This window comes from Rhinatrema bivittatum, chromosome 2, assembly GCF_901001135.1.
Source record: "Rhinatrema bivittatum chromosome 2, aRhiBiv1.1, whole genome shotgun sequence".
Lineage (NCBI taxonomy): Eukaryota > Metazoa > Chordata > Amphibia > Gymnophiona > Rhinatrematidae > Rhinatrema > Rhinatrema bivittatum.
This window is the reverse complement of record NC_042616.1, coordinates 670,064,598-670,087,052: the sequence shown is the minus strand read 5'-3', so window position 1 is coordinate 670,087,052 and position 22,455 is coordinate 670,064,598. Positions and strand designations below refer to the sequence as shown.

The 22,455-nt window shown below is 44.2% G+C and overlaps 1 protein-coding gene across 10 annotated transcripts in view; it reads left to right on the top strand.

Moving 5' to 3' along the window:
- STAU2 (staufen double-stranded RNA binding protein 2) overlaps positions 1 to 22,455 on the top strand; it is a 559,185-nt gene that overhangs the window by 279,780 nt on the left and 256,950 nt on the right. For all 10 annotated transcript variants that reach the window (XM_029591479.1, XM_029591480.1, XM_029591487.1 and 7 more), the window contains one exon: positions 2,235 to 2,366. In XM_029591479.1, coding sequence (XP_029447339.1) covers positions 2,235 to 2,366 — 132 coding nt within the window. The remainder of the gene's footprint in view (positions 1 to 2,234; positions 2,367 to 22,455) is intronic.

Sequence of the window (22,455 nt, the reverse complement as noted above, 5' to 3'; positions counted from 1 at the left end):
TACTATAAGCTTTCTGCCTCCTGCTTATCCCCTTCCTCACTAATTATCTTTACTATTCTCCATTGGATTTATTTGTCTCTTATGAATTGGAATTAAGTTTTTATCATGTCCTTTTACTGACTGGCAGTTTTCTGATTTGTTGGCTCTCTTGCTACTCTGATTGCCATTTCTACTTCTTGGCCCTGTCTTCCTCCTCTTGTGCTGTTCTGCAGTTTAAGCATACTCATCTATTTGCTTTTTATTGTTCCAGCTGTCTCTTCTGAGAGCCATATTGCTGTCTTTTTTTTCTTTTTTCTGTGCTGACTTGTTTTACAAAGATATTTATTGCCTTCTCTGCTTCCTTTTGTTGCTTCTCAGAGCTCTCTTGTACTCTTTAAAGCCTTGTTTCGGCTGTCTGAAGTTCAATATGGTTTAGTTCTGATTGGCATTGAATATTGATCCATATTATTAAGAATTAGTAAAGGTGCCCTGCCATTGGTTTTTCCTTTATTTGGCATTAGCAGTTATTAAATAATTTCAGTATCTATTGATTTTAAAATGATCAATCATATTACTTGATTTTTTATGACAATTTTATTAAAAGATACATCCTTTTAAAGACAATTTTGTTAAAAGATATATCCTTTTTAAAACAATCTGATTGCTCAGAAGATAATATTGTGAGCTTCTATATAGATAAGTTTCTTGGGAGATCTGAATTAAGTTCTAAAGGTTAGCTTTGTCGTCTTGGGCCAACAAGGACTGGGGATGTTTCAAAGGAAGCATGGAAATTCCCCAGGAAAGAAAGTTAGGAAGGGAGAGCAGACATTGAAGAGTGGTGACATTTAGTGGCCATACATAGCATGAGCATGCATGCACATTGAGTTCCAGAGGAGGTTGCAGCCTGTTGTCCCTTGCTAAAGATGATTTTTGCAATACTGGGGAAGACAGGAGAGTTTATAGGCTTGTGAATGAAGACTCAAGGTGTCATTATCTTAGTAGAGACTGACTGGTTCCAGTTGAGCAGTAAGAAACTGCTAGTTCAAAAAGAAATTAAAGACACAACAGGTTTCTTGAACAACAAGTCTGAAGGTTAGACTACTATGGCAGTGATGCTGAGAAGAGGGTGTGGTACACAGAGACCCATGATAGTCTTGGAAGAAAATTGACATTATAATGACTCCAAAGTGAATTGCAACTGGTATTCAGATGGTGGAAACTAGCATGGTAATGGATTCAAGAAAGCATGGGATAAGCATAAAGGATCCCTAGTAGAGGGGAGATCTGGGAGCGACTAGGGTCTGTGGCAATCATCTGGGAATGAGGTAGGATAGTTGGATGGGCATAAAAGGCCTTGTCTGATGTTATATGCTAGGAACAGGGTTGGATTTTCACAATATTACAAACAGTCCACCCTTCACTCCCTCGGGCAGAGACGGAGGGGGGGGGGAGATAATGGGACAAAAGAAAGGGTGGGTAAAGGAAGGAAAATCTAATGATACTGCAGACCATGGGGTAGCCAAGCTGATATCAGCAGGCAACAACTCCCCAGAAACCAATCAGATCAGTACTGGTAGGTTGGTGGGGGCCGGGTTTTGTCCATCAAAGCCAAGGGGACTTAGGAAGCTGGATGTTCAGGCAACAGCCTCACTAGCTTTGATAGCTGTTTAGATTATTACAAAATTTAGTGATGAAACATGGGGGGGGGAGGGGGGAGGTTACTGGGTGTTGAAGTATGGGATCTTGCTGCTTATCTATCTAGGATAATAGGGTCAGTCAGGAAGAAAACAAAAACAGATTTGAATAGGAAGTGATATCCTCCAAGTGGTCAATCTTCTAGGACTGTAAGTTAGGATATATCCTTGTAGTATGATAAAACTGGGCAGAGTGGTTGGGCCAATTGGTCTTTTTCTGACTTCATCTATTACGTTATAGGAAGGAGAAGACGAAACTAAAACCATCAACATAAGTCAAAGGAGTAATTTGATGGTGGAACTAAAAAGTAAGTAGACAAGAGGTCTTGTGGCCAAGCCCCCATACACCTTGGGAGAGCCACATGCACAAAACGTTTTATGGAGGCTCAGAGTTTACAAGAAAATCTGTGTTGCCTTTTTAAGTCGTCATGATAAACTGAATGGATTACTGGACTGTAGCAGAGGTCGAGCAAAACATTGCCATGCTTAACTGTAACAAAAGAGTTATTTGTAAACTTTGAATATAATGTTTAAGCAACTCATTTTTTTTCTTTTTGGAAGGTCAAAGTAGGCAATGAAATTGCAACTGGAACAGGCCCCAACAAGAAGATTGCTAAAAGAAATGCTGCAGAAGCCATGTTGCTACAGCTTGGTTATAAAGCTTCCACTCCTGTTCAGGATCAGCCAGAAAAGGTGAGAGTTCATGCAGGAGCTTACTGAATGTGTGCATTTGCAAGTTTTGTTTTCAGCATGTGCAAGAGCAAATTTGTATAGGTCAGTAAATTGTTTGGCCATGTAAGACACACCTCAAATTAGATATTTATCTTGATGATGTCATATGTAGTTTTTACAAAGAGCCATGTTAGACTTCAGGTAATATCCAGTTTATTCCAGTTTGTGCCAGCATAAGTAACAGAACCAGTTTCAGGACTGACATTATAAACAGTCTGAATCAGATGCTCCTACCATTTTCTACTCCAGGTGTCCTGAAAAGCTCTGACAGAATCCAAGAACACATCACAATTCAAATATATCCAAAATAATATTAACTATATTAAAGTTTGAGGATAAATCTTAAGAAATGTTGTAGGACTCTTGGTTCCAAATAATTTACAGATTAAAGATGGCAATATAATATATTTTAAAACCACAACAAACTGCAGGTTGGAGTTTTTTTTGGTGCATTTCATACATGATTTTCTAAGGGGACTTCACCTTGGGACCTTCTTGCAAGTTTTCTATGACCTATCTTCCAGCAGAGCTGTAGCATGCCTATGGCCAATATAGCCACGGCCATAGGCGCCGCTACCAAAAGGCGCCAAGGAGAGCTGTGCAGCCGGCGGGTCCTCAGCAGAAGAAAATGCAGCATGGTCCCGTCGAAATCGACAGCATGGTCAGCGCAGCCTTAGTAAGTGGAAAATCGGCAGGGGCCTGCTGGCAACACTGCTGATTCCGACAGGGCCATGCTACTTTTCCACTTAACAAGGCAGTGCTTGTGACGCCATCGATTTCAACGGGACCATTCTGCTTCAGAGAAGAAGGTGTGCGCCCTGCCAGAAGTAATCCAATGCCCCGTGGCCAGAAGTTCCCTTGGCCACGGGGGCTGAAGAATGAGACTGCTGCTGCCTGCTAAGTCAAGGGAAGTGAGTGAGAGAGAGTATGTGTGCTTGTGTGTGGGAGAGAGAGAGAGCATGTGTGTAGGAGAGTGAGAGATAGCATGTGTGTATGTATGTGGGAGAGTGAGGGAAAGCATGTGTGTGTATGAGAGGAAGCATGTGTGTGCTCAAATACCCCAGTTACTCTCTGCCTGGTAATCCATGACAATTTCAGGGCATCTGGTTTGGAAGATTTTTATATGAGTTTTTAATTATTGAATGTTATTATTTTCATTAATTGTTTTGAATTATTCTTTTTATTTGTATGGTTTTACTAATTTTGTTTTATGAGGAATGATAATGTTTCTTACATTGTTGCAGTGCATACAGAATTGGCGTATTGTGGTTTCCAATTCAGTTTGTGTCTGTACATTTCTATTTATACTGTATGGTCTCTTTATTTTGTATTTGAGAATCTATCCGGTTTTGCATGTGTGACTGAAGTGAGTTATTCTGTTAGTGTGTAGTTTCTATGCAGGGATCTATAGCAGCTTGGATTGTTCTGTTTTCCTAATAGGGGTTTATTACTACTTTAGGCCTGGTGTAATATTTATAGTATTAACTTTCATAGGTAGGGTTGTTGCTGTTTGAGTCTCTGGGGTCATGCCCATGCCCGAGATGTATTACAGTAGACCTAATACAATATAGGTTCCAAGTTTCTCTTGCTTTTTCGCAAGGTTTTCTGTTTGGCATCTCAGCTAGTGCATGTAAATATAATATACATATTGTAAGTGATATTTTACCTCAGAAGCCTGTGCTTTGAATGTTCTTTTTCATGTAAAATCTATCATTATAAATGCATAATTTTTAATTGTCTGTGAGGAGGGTGTCATGGGTTGGGGGGTACAAGGCTGTAAATTTTTCCTAAGGCACCTAATACCCTTGCCATTGGCCATGGACATTGCTGTGCAAACATTGAACAGAGTCTCCCAACTCATGGTGGTATGTGTTGTGTAATGGGTGGGTGAGGGCACAGTTTTTCACTTGGCCATAAGCACCAAATTGCCTGGCTACAGCTCCGTCTTCCATTCTCAACTTTTAGGTTAAAAATTTACTGGCAACATGAAAAATATAGTTTTTAAAATGAACTATTGATATGTCATACATGAAAAATGGAATTTAGAATGCTTCTTGCTAACCATAACATTTCACATCCATTTAGCTTGGCATTTTTTTTTACAGAAGCTTTAAAAATAGAATATTACAAAGTACAAACACATTATTTAAAAGTACAAACAAATGTTTAAAAGTACACACAACAAACACACTGTAGTGCTCAGTATCAGTAAAACATTTTTCCAAGTTATTTTCGAATTTTTAGAGGTCCGGATATTTAGTGGGATAAATGTCCTGTTGAATATACACACCAAAAGTTATCCGGCTGCCTTTAGCTGTATAATGTTCAGATGTAACCGGTTTGTTTGAATATAACAGCAATGCTGGAAGCATACTATAATAGCAGCATAGTATGCTTTCAGTATTGCTAGCAGAACAATGCTGGAAGCGATCGGGAGCAGGTTGGAGATGACTGCGCTCCCAGCAGATAACTGGTTATATTTTATATCGTAGCAAGTTATCTGACTACAAACAGCCAAATAACTTTAGGTCTGTTTTGAGATAGACTTATTCAGCTAACTTAGCCAGATACTGCTGGGTATTAGGTTAGCCTGTAACTTTGGGGTGCCCTGGAACACCTCTTTTTATCCAGCTAAGTTTTACCCAGATAGTGAAATCATTAGTGGTTCAGAGCCCCCACTGCATCCCCAGGCACCCACCGAACCCCCCTCCCACACCCCTCAAACCTTTGAAAATCGTTGAAGATCCCTTGTTGGGGCTGGGGCACCTTCTAGCATGCCACTCGGTTGAACCCATTTTGAAAAATGGCGTCCAGGCCCTTTAAATGTAATGTGGGAACCTCAGGACTTGTGTTAGAATTTTGCGACTCCCGCATTACATTTATTGCTTTTTGAAAAGATATTATTTTATCACTGCTGACCACTTTCTCTGTCAGCTGTAATAAAATATTTGCATCAAATTGCCTATTAATGACCGTCTTTGCATGTTTCTGCATTATCCATGTATGCAAATCACATGCAAAGAAGGTCATTGTAATAGGGGAGGCTGCCTAAGTGGAGCTATGAATATCTTGTGTATTGCTGGATATTGCCACGATAGGGCTCTATCGCGAGATATATGCTGTTTAAGATGCGTTAGAGCACTGCCGTGACTTGATGCATCACCCAGTTAGTTTGAGACATAGCCAAACAAATTCTTTTGAATAAGGATCTCTAAGCTGCTTCTCCTAGGACAAGCAGGATGGTAGCCCTCACACATCAGTGACAACATCAGATGGACCCCGGCACAGAAACGTTAAGTCAAAGCTTCTAGAACTTTGACTGACATACTGAGCATGCCCAGCATGCCACTATCAATGCGATCACATGGGGTCCCCCTTCAGTCTTCTTTTCTGCAGAGCCATCGTCATGCGGTTGTGCAGCTCCTGCTTTCTTTGCAGTTTTTTTCTTCAATATCTGTCGGTTCCAACTTTGCCTGCGCCAAGGTTCCCCTTCTCCCTGCCTGGTAGTTAGTAGGTGGCGGGGTAAGCTTTATTTCTTTTCTTTGTGGTCAATTCCCGGTGTGTCTCGCTCTCTGTGTTTGCTGGGCACCGATCACTCGATGGGTACCTTTTGCAATGGTGTCGCCGGGTTTTCGCCAGTGTCCCCAGTGTCCGTGGACCTTGTCCATCACGGACCCACATGAGGTTTGTATCCTCTGCCTGGGGGCATCACATGACATTTGGGGGTGTCGGTTTTGCGACCAGATGATCCCCAAAGGCTGTTGCAACCTGTTGAGCAGATGGGGAAAAACTCTTTGGTTCAAAAAAATCAGAACTTTCGACTCTGGCGTTGGGGGCGTCTGCTTGAAGAGGCCAAGGGGAACTGATGGACACCGAGCCCTCACTGTCCACTCCCCCTCTGGGGCCCCCTCTGGAGAAAGGGGCTGGAGATCAGCCATAATCGGTGTCTTCACGCGCCAGGACATTGGGAATGTCTCCATCCTCCTCGGCACCGGGGAAAGACTGGGCCAAGCACTGGGGGAAAGTCACGGAAGCATCATCACTGGTCGCCATGTTTGCATGGCACCGGAACTAGCTGTGATGCCCCTTTAGCGACCTCGCGGAGAGGAGGCATCGATTTCCATCAAACTCAGGAGTCCCAGGTGTTCCCTACCGATGTCAGTGCTGGGCTCCGATCTCCCTCGGGGTTCTGAGGGAGATCTGGTGATGTCTCCCTCTCCTCCATCTGTTCTGTCCTCAGAGGACTTCCAAGAGGAGTTGGATCATAGGGTGCAATTGGCGGTGTTCCGAGCTCTTCAGGGCATCAAGCCGCCGGCCCCACTAGTGCTTCCACTGGCGCCGGAGCCTGCAGCCTAGATGCTGGCACGGTTGCTCAAACACCTCAATGTTCTTCTTGGCGTCCTCCCCACGCAGCCACTGCTGGTGCCCTGGAGTTCATCGATGCCCCTGCAGCTACCATTGCCTCCTCCATCCGGGACAATTCCCATTGTGGGTTCCTCCAAGGAAGAGGATCTGGTGCAATCTGTGGCAATGCCAAGGCCCTTGGTTCCACAACCAGCATTCCCCATTCTGGTTCTGGGTCCTTCAATGTCCTCTGTGCCTGCAGTGTCCTCAGTGCCCAAACTGGGCACCCTCTCTCCACTGGGGTCTCCAGGTGATCTCAGTGAATAAGATGCCCTATATGACCCGTGGGGGTATGATACCTCAGAGTCCTCGTCCAATGACTCTGGGGACCTTCCCTCAGATCCATCTCCTCCAGAGGTGCAGCGCCAGTCTCGGCCTGAGGAATTAACCTTTGCAGGTTTTGTCCAGGCCGTGGCAAAAACCATTCCATTCCAGCTTCTGACGGAAGAGGATGCCAGGCATAAGATGCTGGAGGTTCTCAATTTTGTTAATGCCACTAAGGAAGTTGTAGCTGTTCCCATACCTGACATCTTCAAGGAGCTACTCCTTAGAATTTGGGAACACCCCCATCTCCATGCTTCTGGTGAACAGGAAGGCGGATGCGGTCTATCTGTTGCAGCAGGCTTTGGGGTTTGAGAGGCATCAACTCCCACATCAGTCTGTTGTGGTAGAGACTGCACTCAAGAAGGCCAAGTATTCCCGTACCCATGCCTCTGCCTCTCCAGGCCGAGAGCACAAAGCACTGGATGCACTGGGCAGGGAAGGTATTCCAGGGCGCCATGCTGATTGACTGTATTGCTTCCTACCAGTTATATATGACATAGTATTCTCAGAATCTCTGGAAGCAAGTCCAGGAGTTATCTGATCGTCTGCCCCAGCAGCAACAGGATACCTTTATGGCTATCATCCAACAAAGCTTGGAATGTGGCAAGCATGAGTTGCGTTCCACCTACAACGTATTCAAAACATCTGCTAGGGTTGCAGTGGCAGGCATTGGTGCACGCAGAATGGTCTGGTCCCGAGCCTCAGATCTCCGGTTGGAAGCCCCCATGACCCTCTTGGGGTCGGTCCTCACATCAGGAAATACTCTTGACAGAGCTCTCCACCTTCATAACTGCCAGAGCAGTTGAACCCATCCTGCTGCGGAAGCAAGGGAGGGGGGTTCTATTTTCGCTATTTCCTGATTCCAAAGAGAACAGGGGAACTCTGCCCTATTCTGGACCTGAGAACTTTGAACGGTTTCTAAAAAGAGAAAAGTTCAAAATGGTCTCTCTGGGCACTCTGATTCCCCTCCTTCAAGTGGGGGACTTGCTTTGCTTCCTCGATCTCAAGGACGCATATGCCCACATCAAAATGTTCCCCAGCCACAGGAAGTATCTTCAGTTTGTCGTGGGCAACAGGCATTTCCAATGCAGGGTGTTGACGTTCAGCCTATCCTCAGCCCCTGTGTCTTCACCAAGTGCTTGGCAGTGGTGGGAGCGCACCTCCGCTGTCTAGGGGTGCAGGTGTTCCCCTTCTTGGATGACTGGCTGGTCCAGAGCGACTCCCAGGAGGGACGCTTCGGTCTCTGCACTTGATCAATCGGGTGTTGGAGTTCCTCGGGTTTGTCATCAAATACCCAAAGTCCCATCTGACCCCATCGTTGCAGTTGAGCTTCATCAGCGTCCAGCTGGACATGACTCAGGCCAAAGCTTATCTGCCCTGTGATCAGGTGCCTGCACTGGCATCCCTCGCGGTCTGGTTCACCAGAGCTGGCAGGTCTTCGCCCGTCTCATGCTCCGCCTTCTGGGTTAAATGGCGGCCACTGTTCATGTTCACCTTTGGCTCGCCTGCATATGCGCAGGGCTCAGTGGACCCTGCGGTCCCAGTGGCGGCAATTCTCTCAGGACCTCCAGGTGTGCATCCGTGTTACTCTGCCACTCCAGGCCTCTTTGTCCTGGTGGGAGAGCCTGCCCAATTTAGAACAGGGGGTTCGTTTCCAATCTCCCCCTTCCCAGATTGTACTCTCCATGGATGCATCGACTCTGGGAAGGGGTGCCCACATGGAGGGCTTCTGCACTCAGGGCTTGTGGTCTGCTCAGGAAGCTCATTGTCCGATCAACTTCCTGGAGCTTCGAGTGATTCGTTATGCACTTTGGGCATTCTGGGATCGCTTGTTCAACAAGGTGGTCTTGTTCCAGACAGACAACAGGTGGCAATGTGGTACATCAACAAACAGGGAGGTATGGGATTGTTACTCCTGTGTCAGGAAGCAGTTCAGATTTGGTCACGGCCTCCATCTCAGGGCATGCTGCTTCGAGCCATGTACCTTGCAGGGACCATCTGTCGGGCCTTCCAACCTCACAAGTGGTCCCTGAATCCAGCGGTGGCGGACCGGATTTTCCACCTCTGAGGATCTCTTCACCTCCCCCTGCAACAGCAAGGTGAAACAATTCTGCTTTCTGTACAGTGGGGACAGCAAACCAGCCTCGGACGCCTTTTCCTACCATTGGGGCAGAGCCTCCTGTACATGTATCCTCCGCTTCCTCTGGTGATAGCCCCTCATTGCCCGAGGCAGATTTGTTTCCTGCTCCTATGGGATCTCTCTATCAGGGATCCAATCAATCTGGGGACTTCTCTGGACCTTGTCACACAGGATCAGGACAGGCTGCACCATCCCAACCTCAGGGCATTGTCCCTAACGGCCTGGATGTTGAGAGGCTGATCTTGCAGCCCCTTGACCTGTTGGAGGATGTTTCTCGAGTCTTGGTAGCCTCCAGAAAGCCTTCCACCAGGAAGTCTTATGGCTTGAAGTGGAGGAGGTTTGCTGTGTGATGTGAGAGACACAGGTTAGATCTGTTCTCCTGCTCTACACCGAAACTGCTTGACTGCTGCACCTGTCGGATGCTAATTTAAAAACCAACTCTGTCAGGGTACACCTGACTGCCATCTGTGCCTACCATCAGGGGTGGATGGTTTGCCTATCTTTGTGCAGCCCATAATGGGATGCTTTATGTGGGATCTGCTTCAATTGAAGCCTCCTCTGCATCCTCCTGCTATGTCCTGGGACCTTAATGTGGTGTTCACTCAGCTTATGAAGGATCATTTCAAACCACTGCACACCTGTGTCCTGAAGTACCTGACTTGGAAGGTGATGTTCCTGGTTGCAGTCACTTCGGTGCACAGGGTTAGTGAGCTTCAGAATATATGGACTTCTCAAGTCATTAACATTTATATAGTAAGCAGATGGATACAATTTTAAATCATTGAATGATATGTGCACATTTTTTAAGTGCTTTAAACAAAATTCAAATAAATAAGTAAAATTTGTTTTTTCCAACACGCTGACAATAGCTCAATTGGAAGGAGGTTGGAGGTTAATGATTAAATACATATCAAGTGCATTACCAGGAGGTAATTGATAATATATGGAATCTACAATCTCGTCCAAAAAATTGTTATTGATTTAAAAAATTTTTGGCACAAGTAAAATTGGTTCAACATATCAAAAACATTTTTAAAAAATTACAAAATAATAACAATGAAAAATATAGTAAAAAAAAATTAAAGGTATTAGGTATTAATGTGCATCAATGGCACTCTTCAAAATAAAAGATACCTGTATATAATTTACTTCACATTTGTAGGTGTTTTATTATTATTAATCTCCCCACAAACACACCAGAATGGGCCATGTACATGCCGTGACACTGTATCAGAAAGAGGTGTAACAGACATGTTTTCAGTTGAATGATTTGCTTGGCTGAATATCCTGACATTCATATTTTGGAATACTGCACGTTACTAGAGGGTATCACTTTCTTTTAAAAGCTATTCTCGTCTCTGAATTAATATTGGCTCACATTTTCATCAGCTTTGTCACTCTTCGCTAACTTCACCTTATTCAATTAGAATGTCATTTCATCTAGTCGGTATTTGCTAATGTACTGTGCTGAGCTATGATACATGTTGTAACAGATCTTATGTGCTATTAAAATTTTGAAAGTTTTTAACTTCTGCATCAGAATTCATGGGTTGGGTGTTTCCTACTTAAAACTAACCAATTTATACAGATAAATATTTCTCACACAAAGCATATGCTACTCCTTGGAATATATTGCTATAAAAGGCTCGTAGTCACTGTAAAAGTAGATTCATCAGACGTATCATCACTATATAAGGTGTCCATTTATTAAGAACATAAGAAAATGCCATACTGGGTCAGACCAAGGGTCCATCAAGCCCAGCATCCTGTTTCCAACAGTGGCCAATCCAGGCCTTAAGAACCTGGCAAGTACCCAAAAAAAGTCTATTCCATGTTACCATTGCTAATGGCAGTGGCTATTCTCTAAGTGAACTTAATAGCAGGTAATGGACTTCTCCTCCAAGAACTTATCCAATTCTTTTTTAAACACAGCTATACTAACTGCACTAACCACATCCTCTGGCAACAAATTCCAGAGTTTAATTGTGCGTTGAGTAAAAAAGAACTTTCTCCAATTAGTTTTAAATGTGCCACATGCTAACTTCATGGAGTGCCCCCTAGTCTTTCTACTATCCGAAAGAGTAAATAACCGATTCACATCTACCCGTTCTAGACCTCTCATGATTTTAAACACCTCTATCATATCCCCCCTCAGTCGTCTCTTCTCCAAGCTGAAAAGTCCTAACCTCTTTAATCTTTCCTCATAGGGGAGTTGTTCCATTCCCCTTATCATTTTGGTAGCCCTTCTCTGTACCTTCTCCATCGGAATTATATCTTTTTTGAGATGCGGCGACCAGAATTGTACACAGTATTCAAGGTGCGATCTCACCATGGAGCGATACAGAGGCATTATGACATTTTCCGTTTTATTCACCATTCCCTTTCTAATAATTCCCAACATTCTGTTTGCTTTTTTGACTGCCGCAGCACACTGTACCGACGATTTCAATGTGTTATCCACTATGACACCTAGATCTCTTTCTTGGGTTGTAGCACCTAATATGGAACCCAACATTGTGTAATTATAGCATGGGTTATTTTTCCCTATATGCATCACCTTGCACTTATCCATATTAAATTTCATCTGCCATTTGGATGCCCAATTTTCCAGTCTCACAAGGTCTTCCTGCAATTTATCACAATCTGCTTGTGATTTAACTACTCTGAACAATTTTGTGTCATCTGCAAATTTGATTATCTCACTCGTCGTATTTCTTTCCAGATCATTTATAAATATATTAAAAGTAAGGGTCCCAATACAGATCCCTGAGGCACTCCACTGTCCACTCCTTTCCACTGAGAAAATTGTCCATTTAATCCTACTCTCTGTTTCCTGTCTTTTAGCCAGTTTGTAATCCACGAAAGGACATCGCCACCTATCCCATGACTTTTTACTTTTCCTAGAAGCCTCTCATGAGGAACTTTGTCAAATGCCTTCTGAAAATCCAAGTACACTACATCTACCGGTTCACCTTTATCCACATATATATTAACATGTGTAGGAGAGAGTGTTTTAATTGAAGATTTAGCCGATTAAATTCAGCAACAAAAAAGTCACTAAGCAGGTAAGGTAAAGAATTATTTGATACAAGAAAAACTACTAAATTTTAAGCAAAAAATAGTTCAAAAGGATTTGCTCCCAGACAGACATTACAGAATTTCTTATAGGTGGTGTAATCAAAGCCCCTAGTTTACTATAATTCTGGAGTTGGATCAACTGCTGCAGAATCTGCTCTTGCTATGGTTTTAAAGTAAACTGGTTCCCTGCTGCCTCTACTTAAGTGTGGAGAGACAGGGAAGAATGCGACCAGAGAAGACGGTGTAAGTAGTTGAGGTGAGGGAATTTATTTATTTATTTATTTATTTATTTATTTGAAGGTTTTGTATACTGACATTCGTTAAGAAAACATCACATCGGTTTCCATAGAACAATAAGTAGCCAACAGGGCTTTACAAAGAACCTGATAAAATAAACTGGGGAGGGGAGAAGAGGGGGGGGGGGTGGGATTAGAGGGTGTGGGGAACGAAGGTTATGCTGTACATATAGGTTAACATACAACTTAGTTAAATACAATTATAATTAGCGTACAAGATAATTATAGTTAATACAAATATATAGTTAATACAAATTATAGTTAATACAAATATAGATAATGTACAAGTATTGATAATGTACATTGAGAACTCGGAGGAGGAGAGAGTTAGGAGAGGGGTATTTGGAGTATGGACATGAGGGTGAAAAAAAAGGGTGAAAGTGGAAGGAAGGACATAGGGGCTGAGAGATTGAAAACGTAAAAAAAGGGGTGAATGAGGATTGGGAAGAAAATGAGATTAGAGAGAAAGTGGGAGAAGGAGGAATAAGACCAAATATGGGAAATTGGAGATGCGAGGTGCAAAAGATGTGGAGAAATCAAGAGGCCAGGGAATTGGTAAGAGATAGTTTTGGGAGAGGAGAGAAGCTGAAAAAGGAAAGATGGAGAAAAGTGCCACGAAAGAGAACAAATATTAGATGAGAGGAGAGAAAGGTGGAGAGTGGAAGATACAGAAGAAAAGAAAAATAGGGAAAAGGAATCAGGGAGAGAGAGAGGATGAAAGAATAGTGCAAGAAAGAAAAGCAGAAAATTATTTTCAATTGCAAGTTGAGATTGTGAGGGTCATTTTCAGCAGTCTTCAGCCCTTCACAGCCAGAATTTTCAAAGCAGAATTTTCTTTGCACACATAAGTCCACTTTGAAAATTCCTGGATTGTACATCTACACATATGGACTTACATATAGAACTTCTCCACAGGCATGAATCAGTCATAATGTGTGGATGATGTCATCCAACGGTGTCGACATGGACCCAGCTCTCAGAGCTTAAACAAAGTAATTCTGAGCCTGTGCAGGAATTCTTTAAGATGGTTACTGCCTTGTGAGCCCCTCAGTCTCTTTCAGAGCTTAAACGATAACGAGGAGGCTAACTTTCCAGTAAGGCAGGCTGTCTATGGAGAACCTTGTTGACAGATAAGCAAACTTGCTTTCTTGATTGACAGGCAGGCATAAATCAGCTATAACATGTGGGAATACCAAGCTGAGGGTTGCATTGTGGAGCAACTATTGAAAGACAGCCCAGCACCAACAGGTGGAGAGTGTCTTGCTAGGTGAACAGACTGTGTAGAACAGCTTGCCTAAAGTTACTTCTCTGAAACATACCATCCAGACAGTAATAGGATGTAAAGTGTGAACAAATGACCAGATAATAGCTTTGCATGTGTCTTCAATGGAAGTGGCTCTTAGATGAGCAACTGAAGTTGCCATGGCTCTTTCTTGAGTCTTGACAGAGTCTGTAATCTGCAAACCAGCTAGCATATAACAGTGCATTATACAGTTCGCTAGCCAATTAGACAGAGTTCATTTGGCAACCATCTGTCTCAGTCTGTTGCGATCTAAGGATATACACAGCTGAGAAACTTGACAGTGAGGTCGAGTTTTCTTCAAATAGTATACTAGGGCTTTCTTGCATTCCAAGAAGTGAAGAGCTTGTTCTTCTTGGTGTGCATGTGGTCTTGGATTGTTGGTTCATGTGGAATGTGCACTCTACTTTTGGTAGAAATTTAGGGTGAGTTCACAGAACAACCTGGTTGGGGAAAAAACTGCAAGTTTGATAAATATGAAATTAGAGTTTGTAATTTGCTTACTCTTCAAGCTGAAGTAACAGCTACAAGGAACAACACTTTGCAGGTGATAAACGTCAAATCCACTGCCTTGAGAGGTTCGAATGGAGGTTTCATGAGTTGAGCCAAGACCATATGAAAGCTCCAAGGCACTGGAGGTTTACTGATTGGAGACTTGGAATGCCACAGACCTTTTATGAACTTAGATATGAAGGGCAGAGAGAGGTTAGAGCACTATCCACCTACTGATAATATGCAACAATGGCGCTGAGATGAACTTTAACCGAAGAGGGGCTGAGTTCCAAGGACAAGAGGAAGAAGAGTGCAAGTCTCTCAAGTCACAAAAAACCTCTTCCATTTGAAACTGTAGGAATTTTTGGTTGTGGATATTCTAAAATCTCAGCTGGCTTGGGGTGGCACAGGCAAGTTTAGGGACCACTGATATAGTGTTTTTGAATTTTCAGAAAGCAATTGACAAAGTCCCACAAGAAAGACTCCTCAGCAAATTAAAAAGTCATGATATAGGAAGCAGTGTCTTATTGTGGATTGCTAACTGGTTAAAAGACAAACAAAGGGGAGACCACGTGACCTGATGAGCCGGTAAGCTGCGTGCAGACCGTGCTCCTGGCTCCCCCACCACATCGCAGCAATTACAGGCAGCGAATTTCTGAGCAAAGTGGCGTCCCCAACAGAGCAAGGAACACAGAAGCCGATTACAGATTTTTTTTGCACCGAAGAGGCTGCTATGTCCGCGAAACCGCAAAGGAAAGATAAGCTTCCTACCCGGCAGAGTGAGGCCAAGATGGCCGCCGGCCCCCCGAGCCCTGGACCCGCGACAGGAACGGCAGATATTGTGAGTGAAGTGACCGGGGCGGTTGTTAAGGCGCTAGAACCGAGGTTCAGTGACTTGGTGCAGAAAATTAATTTGGGTAATGAAACCCTTCTGGAAATAAAACAACAAGTAGCAGATACTCAGCAACGTGTGGCTGATGTGGAAGCAGAGGCGCAAAATTTAGTACAAAACCAGGGCACCATGCTCAAGAAAATCTCTGAATTAGAAAACAAAGTGGAGGATCTGGAAAACAGATCAAGGAGGAATAATCTGAGATTCGTGGGGTTTCCAGAGTCCGTGGCAGATAGGGAACTGGCACATTTGTTGGAATCATGGCTGCCTGCAGCTCTCAACCTGCCTAACTTAGGCAAAATTGTTGTTGAAAGAGCGCATAGATTGGGGATGAAAAAAGCAGACGCCCCCAAACCCAGAGTGGTAATTGCACGTCTCCTGAATTTCAGTCAGAAATCAGATCTTCTGCAAGCCTTTCGCAAATGTGACTCCCTGCTCTATGAGACTCATAGAATACTGATTTTTCAGGACTATTCCGCAGCTTTGTCAGCTAAGCGCCGGGAGTTCTCACCCGTATGTGCTGATTTATTCAAAAGGAAATTGAGATTTAATTTACAATATCCAGCAAAACTTCGCATGGAGCATAATGGAGTCTGGCACAGTTTTGACTCAGTGGCGGAGGTGAAGCAATTTTTGACTGACAGAATCGACTCCAGTTGAACCGCTCCTTTGAGAGCCGCTAATTGGCTATGATGGATTCATGCAGAATGATGGGCTCTGCTCAGGGCCTTGGCTCTGGTTGGGGGAAGGTTCTTGCCTCCCATAAGCAACACAATGTTTGGTTTTTGTTTTCTGCTCACTGCTCAGTTATATGATGTTATAGCACTGGCTATTGTTGGTGGGGGAGCCGGAGGGAGGTGGATCAGGTGGTCTCTCTTCTCCAATTAATGGAGGACACGAATTTGGTTTATATGAGGGGGAAGGGAATTGGGGGGAAGGGGTGGGGGGAGGGATGTTCGCTATGGTCCATTGGGCTTCTGATATTGTATCACACATTGAGACATGGAAATGCAGGTCTTGCGCACATGTTGGAGGAAGTATATGAGATTTGGGGGTCTGTTCAGGGGTCCTCCCTAGGCTGGGGGGGAGGGACCTGTGGAAGTAGAGAAGCTTCTGTACTTTTGTGGGGTGATACCCTCTACTCTCTAGAGTATGGCTGAAACCTTGCGCTGTATTTCTTGGAACGTAGCGGGTCTGGGTTCTCCTATAAAAAGAGCTAAAGTGCTTCAAACTTTGAGACGTCATAAGGCGAACATTGCACTACTGCAGGAAACACACCTTACAGAAGGTGAAAGTAGAAAATTAACCAGAGACTGGGTGGCGCAGGTATTCTTTTCTCCTGCAGTGGGCCGGAAGGGAGGTGTGGCTATTCTTATGGGGAAGAATGTGGTGTTTGAAGAAGCACAGAGTTTTTCTGATAAGGAAGGAAGATATGTTTTGGTCACTGGGAAATTGTTTGGTACGGTTGTGACACTATGCAGCGTATATGGCCCAAATGTTTATAGCCATGATTTTTTTCAGGACCTGATACACTTCATTTCCACCCATCAACAAGGGTTGCTCTTTGTAGCAGGAGATTTTAATCAGGTGATGGATGGCGAGTTAGATAGATCCACCAGAGGCTCAGGTCCGCGGCAGCGGCAAGATAGAGGGTTGCCTTATTTTTGCCACCAGGTGCACTTGGTGGATCCCTGGAGACTTCTACACCCGGAATTGCGCAATTATACCCATATCGCAAGGGCCCATCCCATGATGTCTAGACTTGATTACATTCTGGTGTCTCCACAGTGCTTTAATGCGCTTAGGCTGGCTGAGATTGGTCCGGAGGAATGCTCAGATCACACCATGATTTGGGTAGAAGTGCAACTAGGGGGCCCTAAGCCAGACAGGACCAGGTGGCGTTTCCCGGCCTATCTGTCGGAGGATGTGGGATTCCGCTCTTTCCTTCAGGAAAAGTGGCGAGAGTACACCCTTCATAATACGCAGCATTTAGACACCCCGGCGCTATTTTGGGAGGCGGGGAAAGCCACAATCAGAGGTGAGATCATAGCCTATGTCATACGACAGAGAAGGATTGCCAATCAACAACTCATAGATTTGGGAAACGCAGTCACTAAGGCTAGGGGGTACCTTACCACACATCCCACTCCACAAGCCAAACGGGATTATAGGGACCTTCTTTACACGTTAAACTGTTATATCCACCAACGGACACAGAGGGATTTATTGCATCAGGCGCACAAGCTGTATAGGTTTGGGAACAAAATGGGGAAACTATTAGCGAACCAAGTTAGGGCTCAGCGGGGAATGACATTTATTCCTATGCTAATGGACACCGCCGGTAACAGACATACCAAGGGTGCTAAGATTTGTGCCATCTTTCGGGCTTTTTATGAAGGATTGTATACAAATGACACCTCTGCACAAGCACCTGTAGCTGAAGCAAGTTTCTTTCGCAATTTAACACTACCTAAAATTAGTACTGCCCAATTGGAGGCGGTGAACGCCCCCATCACTAAACAGGAAATATGGGAGAACATAGGAGACAGTAAGGCGCACAAAGCTCCAGGTCCGGATGGGCTAAATGCGGACTTTTACAAATTATTAAAAATGGAAGTGGGGGATCCGTTACAACGATATTTCCTTAGTATACCCAAGGCTGGGTTTTCTAAAGAAGCGACAATGGCATATATTACTGTACTCCCCAAGGGTGGCAAAGATCCACTTCATCCGGCTTCTTACCGGCCAATCTCTCTGTTGAATTATGATGTCAAATTATTTGCCCGAATTTTGGCCAATAGACTTAGTAAAGTGTTACCAGAATTGATTTCCATCAATCAGGTGGGATTTGTGAAAGGGAGGAAGGCCAGTAGACACCTTTTGAGTTTGTGGATGGCAATGACACATTGCTCGATGCACCGCATTCCAGCCTTAGCAGTGGGGTTTGACGCCGAAAAGGCATTTGACCATGTGGCGTGGGACTATCTATTTTCTGTTTTGCAAAAATATGGTTTTCAAGGCAATGTCATTAATAGCATTTCAGCCCTCTATCACCATCCTTTGTCTATGATAGTAGCTAACGGCCTACTGTCTACTCCGTTTGAGCTATGCCGCGGAGTTCGGCAAGGTTGCCCTCTCTCCCCATTGCTCTACATTCTGTCTCTTGACCCCTTATTAAGAACGATTCAGGGAGATCCTGGGGTGGAAGGCCTGCAGTTGAGGGGGTCTCAATTTAAGATTGCCGCTTTTGCAGACGATGTGCTGATCTTTGTGATAAACCCGGTAACTTCTCTTCCCAGAGTCCTTTCACTTCAAGCACAATTTGGGGTATTTTCTGGCTTAAAAATTAATAGAGATAAATCGGAAGCTATTGACATTCTTGGTTCCGTGAAAGGACTTTGGCCTGGAGTTTTCCCATTGCGATGGGTAACCTCTGAGATGAAGTATCTGGGTATTAGAATACCGGTGAATGTTAATCATTTATATGATGTGAATATTTTGCCATTATTGAAAAACACGAAAAAGAAACTTTCGGACTGGATGAACCTGCCACTGTCCATCTCGGGACGGATACAATTGTTTAAAATGATTGAGTTGCCCAAGTGGCTGTATATCATGCAAATGCTGCCCATGTGGGTCCGGCAGTGTCACATACATGAGTTGAATGCCGCTCTTCGGACATTTATTTGGCAAAAGAAGAAAGCCAGGATTGGTATGTCTATGCTTATGCGTACCCAACAAGAGGGAGGTCTGGCGTGTCCCAACATCCATCTGTATAATGTGGCCCTGTTATTATGTCATCTACAAGACTGGATACGGGGCACGAGTCTTTTTATTCCACGTGACCTTCTTCGAGATTGGTGTCACCCGCTTGACATTGGTAATTTACTTATTGCCCCTAGATCAGCCTTGCCTAAGCATGTGGGGGACTTTCCATATATTGGGGCCTGTAGGATGGCCTGGAAAAGACTGTGCTCTCAGCTCTCTATTTCTTGGAGGTCGTTATATTTTGCTACTATATGGGGTCTTCCACAATTTTCTCCCAGCTGGGACCCCTCTATTTTTCGTCAGTGGACTGAGTTTGGTCTTACTCACATCGAGCAGCTAATGAACCCCACTGGTCCTGGATTACTGCCCTTTGCAGATTTACAGGCGCTCTATGGCATACCCAAGACACACTTTTATGCTTACCTACAAATTCGACATTTTATTATCACGTGGAAAGCGCCCACGATAACGGGAGTCTTAGGAGAGCGGCTAGAGATGTTTTTCCCTGTTACTCCCCATCGGACTTCTTGTGCCACTATGTTTCAGAAACTTACGTCCTTGAATCCCACAACGGGGTTGACACATCTAACGGACAGCTGGAACGCGGATCTACACAGTCAACTTTCCCCCAGGCAGCTGGAAGTTTGTTTCCGCACTATTGGTTACTACACTGACAATGTACAATTGAAGGAAGTACAATTTAAGTTGCTACATAGAATTTATGTAACCCCGGCTAAAGCCTGCCAATGGAAGATGACCACCTCTTCCGCTTGTTTTAAATGCGGGTCAGAAGGGGCCAATCTATGGCATAACTTTTGGGACTGTAGCTTTATCAATCTCTTCTGGCAGAAGATTTTGGCCTATATGGGACGGCTGTGGGAGTGTGTTATTCCAGGGGATCCACAGCTGTGTTTACTCCATCTCTCACCAGATCCAAGGTTGGGGACACACACCAGTGCACTGGGACGTTTCTTACGTAAGGGCTTTCTCTTGGCCAAACAGGTCATTCTGTCTCACTGGTTGGATAAAGACCCGCCAACCTTTACTCACTGGCGTCTAAAACTTCATCAGATGGTAGTCTATGAACAGCTAACGGCGAAAGCTACCCTGTCGCTTCACAAGCAAGACCAGTTTCTGGAAGTCTGGAACCCGTATCTCCTTACATTGCATCAGCGAGCCCGAAGTAGGATCTTAGATTTTTCATCTTGACCTGGACCATGTCGCACGGCTACATCAACATCTGGTTTACTCACACAGACTCTGCTTTGCTTTCGGTGGTTTTCTGTTGTTTCTTTTGTTTTCTTTTGTTTTCTTTTACTTTCTTTTTCCCCTTTTTTAGTATCTGGTGTTTTATGAGATCGATATTGAAATTAGGATCACCCATATTTCATAGAAATGTTTCTCTGTATTGTTCAAAGTTTAACTGCTGTCTGTACCTGCATACGTGTCTTACCTGGGACATAGCGGACCGGGGGGGGGAGGTTAGGGTTGGGTTTAGGGAGGGACAGTGAGGGATTGTGACTGCGTGATAGTCTGTTTTATGTTTATGATAGTGGTTGTAACGTTAAAATGCTATAAATAAAGGATACAAAAAAAAAGACAAACAAAGATTAGAACTAAATGGTCAGTTTTCCAGATGGTGAAAGATCATTTAATGGATGCTCCAGGGATCTGTACTAGGACCTGTGCAGTTTAACATATTCATAAATGATCTGGAAAAGGGAAGAACTAGTGATCAAAGTTACAGATGACAAAATTATTCAAAGTTAAAACAGCAGTGAATTGCGAGAAACCTAGCTCTAACTGAGCACTAGTTATACTTGACATAAACTTCCCTCTATCTGAGGCAAGGATAAGCAATTTAGCCCCTAAACAAAACAACAAAAATACTTAAGTGATATTTTTGTTTCTACACTTCTTGCATTCAGAGCCCTTCTCAGTTGTAACCCTAACCAGTTCTGAGAACTGGTGGATGGGGTATGAGGGTTCGCTGCAAAATTGTCCAGTTAGAGGACCCTTCCAACTATAACCATACCTGGATCCAAGATTCCATATCAGATCTTAATTTAAGTAATCACAAAACAGGACCTGGCTTACTTATTGCAGGCTTCAATGCAAAAACAGGTTGAGTTTCTAACATTTAGGTTCAGGTTTTCACAGATTAACACAGACAGGGTTGCTGGTTTGAGACTTCATGGGTCTCCTAAGGATCCTTGCAGTGGCTCTCAAATTTCAGAGTACACTGGAATATTCCTAGAGATCTGCCTTATCCTGGTCTTTGACCAATTCTTTTGACTCAGTGATGGGGCTGGCTTGGCATCAAAGCACTTACGTGAAGGGTGTGTAACCATTTCAGGGTTGCTTTGTTTCAACAATCTCGAGTTGCTTGGGGCTCACAGGGAAGGTTACAACCCCTCACTCCACCAGTCCACTGGTTCAAGGCCGGCATAAGGTTTTTTTTTCTGTGACAGATCCCTTCTGTCTGTCTGTCCGTCTGTCTCACTCTTTCTCACTCATACTCAAGTACCTGTCACTGATGCCCTGTCATACACACACACACACATATACTTTCAGTGCTGGTCCATTCTCTTGTCCCCTATCGATATTGATCCTTTCTCTCTCATACACATCCTATCTTCTTTCTATCACAAAAACACCCTTATAACTTTATTCATAAACACATTTCACCCCAGACTAATCCCCTCACACCCTTACACATCCTTAGGCCCTCTTTCACTTTCGTCCCACTGAATCTCTCTTGCCACCCTCCCTGCTCAGCCTGCTAGTCCTCACCCTCTTCCCCTACCCCTACTTTTTCCCCAGTACCAGTCTTGCATAACTTGCATTCTGAACCACATGGGATTATAATGTTCCTCATTTTTCAAAACACAAGTTGAGCCCCATGCAGCAGAGGAGGAAAAGGCACTGATGCTCTCCTCTACCTCCCCCCTCCCCCCTCCACCTCACTCAGCACCAGCCTGGGCCATCAGGAGGAAAGCAGCAGTGTTTTGGGCTACTTCTTCCTCCTCTGCTGCCCAGGGTCCAATTTGTGCCTTGAACCATGAGAAAAATGCGGTTCACAATGAGAGTTGGACCTCGGGCAGCAGAGAAGGAAGCAGTCAAAAGAAAATCCTCAATTTAGTCAAAACTCTCATACAATGTCTCTCTTAACCTAAGGGTAGCCCTGCACTTGCATGCAGTGCCTGGCAGGGATTTGCCTTACACAAAAGTTCACCTAAAGAGGGATATAGGCCTCACTTACAGCCCGATCCAGTAAAGTCCGTGGGAGAGCGGACTAACGCCCGCTCTCCCGGCGCGCGCACCGGCCCCTCACCGGTGCGCGCGATCCAGTATTT